Here is a 12,069-nt window from a genome sequence, read left to right as displayed (position 1 = left end):
CAATTTCATGGTGGTGGCCTACAGGACATCCACAAAGTGACAGATGAGGCCTTAAATTGGCTTTCCATCCTGGACCTTGACCTGTAGTTGATGTGGTGGTGGTTATGGAGGAAATAGAAGATCACGATCCCATCTCACCACGAAGACGATATTCTCGTAGTCACTCTCATAGTTCTCATCATGGTATCAACAGAACTCCTCATCATGTTAGAAGATGATGTAATGTAAAATTGAATCCCTCTAATGGATCAAGTTTTCTCACACAAGACACAAATGCTCTCTGATTAACCTTAGGATACAGCAACATTTGTGTTGTGGAGTTTTTGTGAGAACATGCAGCCTTGTCATACCTGTTACTGTAGGACGATAACTGCCCCTGGCTTGATTATGACAAGTTACTTTTGCTTTATTTAAAAAAAAAGAAAAAGGAAAGACTTAGAAAGCTAGTTATGCCTTTTATGTAATGAACTTTGATATGTTAAGATTTTCATCATTTGTTGCTGGAAATCGTGATTGTACTCTTCACTTACCAGTTTCGTGTAGCCATAAGCATAAATAAATAAATAGATAAGTGGATAAGGATCTGAAATTTAGGGACACATAGCCAAAATTGTGAAGACAACACAAAGGCTTCTGGGAATGATGCAGAGGACACTGATGTGTAGAAGTAAAGAGATTCTTGTTCCATTGTATAAGGCTTTGATTAGGCCACACATGGACTATTGTGCCCAGATTTGGTTACCTGCTTTTCAGAAGGATAAAGAGATGTTGGAAAGGGTCCAAAGGCTACTGACTAAGGTAGTTTCTGACCTCTGGAATGTTGAGTATGAGGAAAGATTGAGGAGATGCAATTTGTAGAGTTTGGTGGACAGGAGGAGGAAGAGGGGAGATATGATAGAGACCTACAAGTTGTTATAGGATCAATGCTGGAGAAGTTCTACAGAAAATAGTGGGAGATCGGGGGAGAACCAGAGGTCATCCCTGTAAACTGCATAAAGAAGGTGTGAGTAGGGGAGTGAGAGGCAGGTTTTTTTCATGCAAAGTTGTAAATGATTGGAATGCCTTGCCTGAGAGTGTGGTGTCTGCAGGGAGTTTGAATGTGTTCGTAGCATGGTATGATGAGCTGTGTGTTTGATAAAAGGACCTCCCAGATGAGTCTTTGACTCCATGAGGTCTTGGGTAATAATAATAATAATAATAGCCCCAGTCATATTATCAATCTTCATTTCCAGAAACATGCTTTCATTATTCAGTCATCTGCTTACCTCATATCACATAATTTACTATAAATTACCATATTTTTTAAAAATTTTTCACTCCTTTCTATTCTTTTAGATCTATGTGCCTCCGTAGCGCAATTGGAAGAATGACGGTACACTGCACCTTTCAATTGCAAAAGGCCTAAGTTCGAGTCTTATCATGACAGGAGGAATCTTATGTGGACTTTTTCAATCGAAGGTGAGTTAGCCGATCTGATACGGAGATTTGGCCCTTCAGAACACACGCAATTTACAGACAAAAAAATACTATCAGTGGTGATGGGCAGTAAATGGCTGATGTAGATGACTGGTAGTAGAGGTTCGGTGTAGAGGTGGAGATGGAGAGCTGTATAATAGGTGTCTGCGATGAGTCTTCGGACTCCTTAGAGGTGTCATGAAAAAAATAAAATAAAATTTTTTTCCTCCAGTCTCTCCATCTCCTGTTTGGTAATGTGAAGCACATATCACACTCCTGCTTTTTCTTTCCCCTACTAATTCCATATTAATTATATTACATTCTCTCACATCTTTCACACTTTTATCATGCATTTGTCATGCAACTTTCCACTTTCTTCACACTTGCGTTCATTCTAGCATATATTTCTACCTGCCTTTTAAATATTATCATTATTATTATTACATGACACCTTCATTGGGGACCAAGGATTGATTGTGGGAGGGCACTATGCCACAAATTCTGCCAATGCTACCTGTGCTATATATTGTCTATCAATACTCCATAATCCCATTCAGTATGCTACTATCCCCTGTTGAATAGTACTCCATAATCTACAGTTCCATTCATACACTGTATGCCACTACCAACCACCGCACTACTTAATCTGCCATCCACACTATGCTGTCTAAACATGCTAATAGTATTTTTGTCTATTAGACAAATGCCTTCTCTAGATGATTTGCCTATATGATAAGAAACAAAAAGTAAATAAATAAGAAGGGAAAAATTATTATATTAAAAAAAAAAAGTTTTTTCTTTTTATAATGGGAAAAATGTAACGCATTATCTCCTCTAGCTGATTTGATTATCTGAGAAGAAACAAACAAAATAAATAAACAAGAAGGGAACATATACGATATGAAAAAAAAAAATTACAAACATTAGAAAACTGCCCTGGCAGGTACAAAATATTTTGCCGGCAAAGGTTGGTCGATTGGTAGAGCCTCTGCTGCTAATGGCTCAGCTAAGTAAGTTTGAGCGTGGTTAGTAGTTGGAAGGGGTAAATCATTCGATGCTGTTGGCACACTTCACTCGATGAGTCTTTGGTCTCCCTGGAGGTGTCAAATAATAATAATAATACTAAAACATAAATTTTGTTTTTGTAATGGGAAAAACAAAACACATTATTGATGCAACAAAGGATCATAACATTATCCTACTTTTTTAAAGAGTCAACACTGAAATAAATACAATCAAAATATTTTAAATTCTGTGAGGATTATAATAATAATAAGTACATTATTATTTTTGAAAACTTAATAATTACTAATAAAATCAAGAAATATTCAGTGGGCTACTTCACCTGCTTTTTCCAATTGTTTCTATAATGTACCATAGGGAGAAACATGCAGAACCAAAGCTGCTTTGAAGGATGGGACTAACCAGACTTCCTGAGGCAACTTTGTCATTTCCATACACATAGGCATAAACACCTAAGACAGAATCATAATTATCATCTTCCTTATCCAACATCATAAGAGAAAAATAATAATAATTACTAATATTATAGTAATCTCCTGTTCACATGGGTAAGTAATCAAGCAATGCTACAAATATGGAAACTGTAAACAGCAAGATGAGGCTTGATGCCTTGAAGGAAAATATTTTAGAAAAAAAACTAGCATAAATATATATATATCTATTTTTGCAATATATGTATAATGAAACACACACACACACACACACACACACACACATATATCATCAGTAAATTTCTGATATGTACCCTCAGGGTGTGTACAGGAAGTTATGACAGAACTACATGTGAAAGTTCCACCATTACTAACTTCCAATCAACTATTTTGATCTAAATTAATCTGTAATTTGTCACGTTTCCAACATTATCAGAAATTATACTTCTGTCTTTTAAGATGCTTTTTGCTGTATCAATCAATTTACATTTTCGTCTTCCTCTGGATCTTTTTTCTGCCAGCATGGCATTTTTATGCTTTATACTAATGCCAGGAGTATCCAGAATAAAGGAAAAGAATTGGTAGTGCTGATGCATCAGACTGGCCAAAGATTATCGGGATCACTGAGACGTGGTTGACAGAAGAGGATATAATAACAGGAATAGAAGTAGCAGGGTACAGCATTTTTTGGCAGGATAGGAGGGAAAAGTGTGGTGGTGGAGTACTGCTTATGATAAGTGATGACTTATGTCCTCTAAGAGTGGAGGCTTTGGAAGGCTGTGACACTAATGATTTTGAAAGCATATGGTGTGAGGTAGAGGAGGTAAAGACAAGATATTTAGTGGGGCATTGCTATAGACCAAAGAGCACAGAGGGTGGGGACCAGGAGATGTTTAGACAGTTGAGCTTGGCAAGTGCAAGAAGAATGATTGTTATGGAAGATTTTAACTACAGCAGTTCAAATTTGGGAGAGGAAGATGCATGTAGCAATAAGGGAATGGAATTTCTAGAATTCTTGAGTGACAAATGTCTTATTGGTGTATATTATCGAATTCTTTAAGGTGTTGAAGAAGCCGAGCGATTATAATCTGGATACGTTGTTTATTTTGGATAAAATCAGATGTGCTAATTTTTTTCGGAGAAGGGAGACAATGTCAGGTAACACTGAGCCCAGTGGAGTCCAGAATTGATAATGCTGGGTATAGAAACAATGGCATTTATATGCTGTATACTAATGCCAGGAGTATCCGGAATAAGGGAGAGGAATTGGTGGCGCAGATAGCATCAGCCTGGCCAAAAATTATTGCGATCACTGAGACGTGGTTGACAGAAGGGGATATAACAACAGGAATAGAAGTCGCTGGGTATAGCATTTTTCGTCAGGATAGGAGGGGAAAGTGTGGTGGTGAGGTACTGCTTATGATAAGTGATGACCTATGTCCTCTAAGAGTGGAGAATTTGGAAGGAAGTGAGACAAATGATTTTGAGAGCATATGGTGTGAGGTAGAGGTAGGCAAGACAGGATATTTAGTGGGGTGTTGCTACAGACCCAGGAGCACAGAGAATGGGGACCAGGAGATGTTTAGACAGCTAAGTTTGGCAAGTGCAAGAAGAATGATTGTTATGGGAGATTTTAACTTCAGTAGTATAAATTGGAGAGAGGAAGATGCATGTAGCAATAGGGGAATGGAATTTCTAGAATTCTTGAAGGACAAATGTCTTAGGCAACATGTAACAGAGGGAACAAGAAGTTCAAAAATTTTGGATTTGGTTATAGCATCAGAAGAGTTGATAATAACAGAGTTGACGTCTCTCCCACCAGTTGGAGAGCGTGACCATATGGTGTTGACTTGGAAAATGAATAGACATGCAGGAGTATCAGAGACGGGAACTTATGTGGAATTATAAGGCAGGTGATTATAATAGTCTTAGACGTCAACTTCGGGAAGTTTCATGGAGGGAGGAATTGGAAGGCCGGGATATCACCAGTGCGTGGGAAATTGTGAAAGAATATTTGTTATCAGCAATGGTAAGTTGAATACCACGAGTGAAGAAGAGGACGCAATTTGGAGTAAAGTGTATGACAAACAATATTAAACAGGAATTGCATGCGAAAAAGAGGCTATGGAAGAGATATAAGGAGATAGGTGAAGAGATGCATGAGGAATATAAGACACAGGCCAGAAGAGTGACTAGTGTGGTAAGGAAAGCGAAACTGGAATATGAGAGGAGATTGGCCCTAAGATGCAAAGAAAATCCTAGGGAATTTTTTAGCTATGTGGCCAGTAGGAGGAGAAATGACTGTGGAAGAATGATATTGTGGGATAAAAATGGGAATAGAGTGACTGATGCAGAGGACATAGTGGAATTGTTCAATGAACACTTTATTGGAGTATTTCATCCTAGAGGAGTCAGTTTTAATGCTGGAGGGATAGGACTGGTACGACGTCTGGAGGTACAGGAGGAGAGTGTGTTTCAGATACTGAGTACTCTGGATGTCAGTAAAGCTGTGGGACTGGATGGTATTTCACCACGAGTTTTGAGAGAATGTGCTAGGGAATTGACAGTACCTTTAACGTGGCTTTTCAATGAAAGTCTGGCTTTGGCAAAGGTGCCCAGGGAATGGAAGGAAGGTAAGATAGTGCCATTGCATAAGGGTGGTAACAGACTAGAAGTGTCTAATTATAGGCCAGTCTGTGTGTCATCAGTAGTTCTTAAGATCTTGGAGAAAGTAGTGAGGGACCGTGTACAGCATTGGGCAGATGAGGGTAATGTTATCTGTGAAAATCAACATGGATTTGTGAAAGGACACTCTTGTTTTAGCAATATGCTAGCCTTTTATAATAAAGTTACAAGAACATTAGATGAGGGAAAAGCATATACTGCAATTTTCTTAGACTTGGCGAATGGATTCAGGATTGGCTGTCTGATAGGTATCAGAGAGTTGTGTATGGTGGAGCAGTTTCAAGGAGGCAGAGAGTTACAAGTGGGGTCCCACAGGGCTCAGTACTAGGACCTATATTGTTTAACCTTTATATCAATGACATAGCCAGTGGATTGCAGGGGGATATTCAGTTGTTTGCAGATGATGCGAAGCTGGGAAAGATTATTAGTAATAGTGCAGATATGGTAGCCCTGCAAGAGGATTTAAATAAGCTAGATAGATGGGCAAATGAATGGGGATTTCAGTTTAATGCAGCAAAATGTAAGGTCTTGAGGTTTGGGAAACATCGATGGGATGCTGCATACTCTATGGGAGGAGTTATACTGGAGGAAGTAGAGGAGACAAGAGATCTGGGGTTGTTGATTGATAGAAACCTGAAGTTTAGGGGATATATTGCAAAGGTTGTGAAGGTAACACAGAGGATTGCTGCAATTATGAGAAGGACACTGACCTGCAGAGATAAGAGGGTTATCATTCCGTTGTATAAGTCTCTGATCAGACCACACTTGGACTATTGTTCTCAGATTTGGTCCGCAGGATTTGAAGGGGATAAATTAACTGTGGAAAGGATACAAAGACGGATGACAAAGATGGTTTCAGGACTGTACAAGGATAGTTATGAGGATCGGCTGAGAGAATGTGGACTGCAGAGTTTGGTGGATAGAAGAAGGAGAGGTGATATGATTGAGACTTTTAAACTGTTGAGAGGTGGTTACAGGGTTGACACCGGGGAGTGCTTTTGCTTGGTTGATCAGCAGGAAGGAGTGATGACAAGAGGCCATCCCTGGAAGTTACGAAAGGAAACTGTGAGCAAGAGGGTAAGGAGTGGTTTCTTTGTGTGGAGGGTGGTTGAGCCGTGGAATGCATTCCCTGATGGAGTGGTGGGAGCGAGAACGGTCAGTGAGTTTAAAGAGTGGTATGATAGACTTTGTGTTTCTCAGGGGGGGGGACCTCCCCTCAGTGAGTCTTGACAGACATTATGTCTCAGGAAGGACCTCCCTCGATGAGTCTTTTGACTCCTTGGAGGCCTGAATAATAATAATAATAATAATAATAACATGTAATAGAGGGAACAAGAGGTTCAAGAATTTTGGATTTTGTCATAGTATCAGAAAAGTTGATAATAACTGAGATGTCATCTCTCCCACCAGTTGGAGAGAGTGACCATGTGGTTTTGACTTTGAAGGTGAATAGACATGCAGGAGTATCAAATAGATGGGAACGTATGTGGAATTATAATGCAGGTGATTATAATAGTCTTAGATATCAACTTGGGGAAGTTTCATGGAGGGAGGAATTGGAAGGACAGGATATCATTAGTGCTTGGGAAATTGTGAAGGAATATTTGTTAGCAGCAATAGTAAGCTGTATTCCATGAGTAAAGAAGAGGACACAATTTGGAGTAAAGTGGATGACAAACATTATTAAACAGGAACTTCATGTGAAAAAGAGGCTACAGAAGAGATATATGGAGACAGGTAAAGAGAAGATCCATGAAAAATATAAGACATAGGCTAGTATAGTAAATAAGGCGAAACTGGAATATGAGAAGAGAATGGCCCTAAGATCCAAAGAAAATCCTACGGAATGTTTCAGATATGTGGCCAGTAGGAGGAGAAATGACTGTGGAAAAATGATGTTGTGGAATAAAAATGGGAATAGAGTGACTGATGCAGAGGACATAGTGGAATTGTTCAATGAACACTTTATTGGAGTATTTCATTCTGAAGGAGTAAATTTTAATATTAGAGGGATAGGGCAGTTTCGAGATTTAGAGATGCAGGAGGAGAGTGTGTTCCAAATACTGAGTACTCTGGATGACAGTAAAGCTGTGGGACAGGATGGTATTTCACCATGAATTTTGAGAGAATGTGCTAAAGAACTGACAGCTCCTTTGACCTGGCTTTTCAATGAAAGTCTGGTTACGGGATAGGTGCCCAGTGAATGGAAAGAAGGTAAGATAGTGCCATTGCATGAGGGTGGTAGTAGGCTGGAAGTGTCTAATTATAGGCCAGCTTGTGTGTCATCAGTAGTTGTTAAGATCTTGGAGAAATTAGTGAGGGACTGTATACAGTATTGGGCAGATGAGGGTAATGTTCATAAGAAAGATTCCGGTAATTCAACCACATGTTTATCAACATAAATAACAATAAAAACAAAACCGACAAGTTTCGTAAGTCGTTTGACTTATTTCTTCAGTGGTTAAAGGTAACTAAAGGTTTAAACACAAGAAATTAGAAATTACTCAAAATAGTTCATTCTAAGCAGTTGTGGCTGTCTAACTGTTGAATAAATTAAATACCCGAATGCAGATTCAGTGTAATGCTAAGTTTGAACAATGCTGGATGCTGTTCACATTCACATTGTCCGCAGTCTGATTTGGGTATATTTTTTTATTAATGCTTACCAAACTTGGTGCAGAATTAGGCCCTGGTTTTTGTTGCATTGCGTTGGAATTCTAAGCATGTTTGCAGTTTCTTTAAATTTCCTTATGTAAAAATGTTTTTAATGTAAAACATGTTTGTTTTTTGCCTGAGTAGATAATTGCAGTGGAAGTTGTGTGAGACACTAGGCCTGATTTGTGTTCTCTTCTTTTTTGCACGTCTTTTTGGTGTTCGTTCATGCGAATTTCCTGTGTTTTTATTGTTATTTATCTTGATAAACATGTGGTCCAATTACCGGAATCTTTCTTATGAACTGCTAAACAACAAAAATCTACACCTACAACTAGAGGGTAATGCTATCTGTGAGAGTCAATATGGATTTGTGAAGGGATGCTCTTGTTTTAGTAATATGCTAGCCTTTTATAATAAAGTAACAAAAGCAGTAGATGAGGGAAAGGCATATGCTGCCATTTTTTAGACTTAGTGAAGGCATTTGACAAGGTGCCACATGATAAGCTGATATTTAAGTTGCAGCACATGAGTTTGGATCCCTGGTTGGTAAACTGGATTCAGGATTGGCTGTCCGATAGGTATCAGAGAGCTGTATATGGTGAGGCAGTTTCAAGGAGGCAGAGGGTTACAAGTGGGGTCCCACAGGGCTCAGTACTGGGACTCATGTTGTTTAACCTTTATATCAATGACATTGTCTGTGGATTGCAAGTGGATATTTAGTTGTTTCAAGAGTTATTATTAATAGTGCAGATGTGGTAGCCCTGCAAGAGGATTTGAATAAGCTAGACAGATGGGCAAATGAAGGGGGGAGTCGGTTTAATGCAGCAAAAATGTAAGGTCTTGAAGTTTGGGACACATCGATGGGACACTTCATACTCTATTGGAGGAGTTAAACTGGAGGAAGTAGGGGAGACAAGAGATCTAGGGTCGATGATTAATCCTGAAATTTAGGGGACATATTGCAAAGGTAGTGAAGGTAACACAGAGGATTGCTGCAATAATGAGAAGGACGCTGACATGCAGAGATAAAACAGTTATCATTCCATTGTATAAGACTCTGATCAGACCACACTTAGACTACTGTTCTAAGATTTGGTGCCCAGGATTTGAAAGGGATAATTGAACTTTGAAAAGGGTACATACAAAAGCAGATAATAAAGATGGTTTCAGGACTGTACAATGTTAGTTATGAGGATTGGCTGAGGGAATATGGACTGCAGAATTTGGTAGATAGAAGAAAGAGAGATGATATGATTAAGACTTTTAAACTGTTGAGAGGTAGTTACGGGGTCAACAATTGAGAGTTCTTTCACTTGGTTGAACAGCGGGAAGGAGTGATGACAAGGGGCCATCCCTAGAAGTTACAAAAGGAAACTGTGAGCAAGAGGGTGAGAAGTAGTTTCTATGCATGGAGGGTGGTTGAACCATGGAATGCACTGTCTGATAGAGTGGTGAGAGCAAGAACAGTCAATGAGTTTAAGGAGTGGTATGATAGACATTGTGTTTCCTAGGAGGGACCTCCCACGATGAGTCTTGATAGACTTTGTGTTTCTTAGGAACGACCTCCCGCGATGAGTCTTTTGACTCCATGGAGGCCTGAATAATAATAATAACAATAATAATAATTTTTACACCATATTTATTACAACATTTATTCAATTTAGTCAGGGAATCTTGTCACACACTTGATTTAACATCAAACCATCTTCCTATACCTCCTTCAATTCTAACTGTTGATTTACAACTTAAATAGAGACTATGTATTGCTCATCATAATGTCTCATGTACAGCATATAACTGTAGCATTTCGAAGAGCTTTTCTCTTGGTACCTTTCATATGCCTTTTCTAGTTTCTATGAAACTTAAACACAAATCTTTGTTATATTCCCAAGATTTCTGAACAATTTGTCTTATAGCAAAAATAGGATCCTGCAAACCTCTATTTGGCCTAAATTCAGCTTTTTCTTTCCTAAGCTTCCCTTCAACAATTTTTCTTAGCCATCTCTCAAGTATACATGCATAAATCTTATCAGGAATTCTGAATAGGGAAATATCTCTGATTCTCATATCCAGTATTTCAACCTCTGACCAAACATTCTAGATTATGGAAACTATCTATCAACTAGAAATCTAGTTGACATTTCCTCCACATAAGAAAGATATGCTAAGATATATTTTCAGGGCAGCAACACTTACTTTACCAGATTTTCATTGGGGAAACAGGACAAACAAGTGTGGATGTACAGGCTCAGGGAAACTAGATTTATTAAGGGGGGGGGGGGAGTATATATGCAGACTTTAGGGAGGCAGTTGAGTGTATGAATGAGTATAATATGCCCGAGCGAGTACGAAGGACAACAAATCAGAATGGGATAGTTAGTATAAGCATCAAAGTAGGGATGAGACTAATGGGCTTCTACAATTCATGTACACTATTGCCAGGAGTATTAGGAACAAGAAGGAGGAGTTTTTGGCCTTGGTTGGCACTTCCAGGCACCAGGTTGTTGGTATTAGTGAAACATGGATGACAGAAGATGATAAAGCTAGTGGGATAAAATGTGACAGGTATAGCATGTTCAGGAATGACAGGGAGAATAAAAAGGGGGGGGGGGGGAGTGGTGTTATTGATGATAGCTGATGAGTTGCAGCTAAGGAGTATAGAAGTTGAACTGCAGGATAGAGAAAAGAGCACATTTGAGGCTATTTGGTGTGAGATAGAGGCTAGCAGAATAAAATATACAAAACTGGGTGCTGCTATAGACCAGGTGATCGAATAGATGGTGGGGATAGTATGCATAGGCAAATAGAAGAAATGAGAAGAAGGAGGATAATTATTATGGGTGATTTCAATTATGGTTAGCTCGGTAAGTATGACATTGACTGGAAGGAGGAGAGGGCACATGGGAGGAAGTAATTGGTTTTATGCGGTTATTAAGGGACAACTATCTGCGATAGCATGTAATGGAAAATACTAGGGGGCAGAGAGCACTTGACCTAGTAATCACATCTGAGAATGTGGCTGTAACGAATATGACCATGTTGCCACCAATTGGTGAGAGTGATCATAAGATCATGATTTTGGAGGTGGTTAAAGGAGTGGAATATAAAATTAAGACAGGGAACATGTGGAATTACTGAGCGAGTAAGTATGACAAGCTTAGGAGAGTGTGCTTGGCTCAGTGCCATGGCATGTAAAACTTTAAGGGCTGGATGTTGATAGTGCATGGGAGGTGGTTAAGAAGTGTTTGCAGGAGGCAATGGTTGACTGTATACCAAGAGTCCAAATAATAAATCAAGTAGGAGTTACATAGATGAATAACACTATTAAGCTGGAGCTGCAAAAAAAGAAAAAATTATGGAGGGAATTTAAGGAGAAAGGAGACCAGCAGGTGCAGGAACAATACAAAAGCTCAGGCCAGAAAGGTAACAAGGGTGGTAAGAAAGACAAAAGCAGATTATGAAAAAAAAATTGGTCATGCAGGCTAAAGAGAATCCCAAACAGTTTCTCCAATATGTTGCAAGTAAAAGGAAAAATGTTTATGGCAGAATGATTTTAAAAAATGCTGAGGGGTAGGAAGGTAACCGAATCAGTCGAAATAGTGGAATTAATGAGTGAGCACTTTGCAAGAGTATATCATCCAGGTGGTGACATTGCATTGCAGGAATGGAAGAACCAACAGCTTATACTAGAATTGTGATGAATGAAGTAGAGGTAAATAGTCTATTACAAAACCTCAATGTCAACACATCTGTGGGATTGGATGGTATACTAGCTTGTGTCGTACGTGAAGCGGCTAAAGAATTGCCAGTGCCCTTGGCC

General features: G+C 39.0%; 1 protein-coding gene across 1 annotated transcript in view; it reads right to left on the bottom strand.

The window, feature by feature from the left end:
- Positions 1-12,069, bottom strand: part of LOC150101229 (MAM and LDL-receptor class A domain-containing protein 1-like) — a 196,981-nt gene that overhangs the window by 77,798 nt on the left and 107,114 nt on the right. The window contains exon 7 of the mRNA XM_090402192.1: positions 2,801-2,930. Coding sequence (XP_090258318.1) covers positions 2,801-2,930 — 130 coding nt within the window. The remainder of the gene's footprint in view (positions 1-2,800; positions 2,931-12,069) is intronic.

This window comes from Typopeltis vanoorti, chromosome 12 (assembly GCF_054136105.1).
Source record: "Typopeltis vanoorti isolate ZY-2024b chromosome 12, IOZ_Tvanoo_1.0, whole genome shotgun sequence".
NCBI classification, from domain to species: domain Eukaryota; kingdom Metazoa; phylum Arthropoda; class Arachnida; order Uropygi; family Thelyphonidae; genus Typopeltis; species Typopeltis vanoorti.
This window is presented reverse-complemented; position numbering and strand designations above follow the sequence as displayed.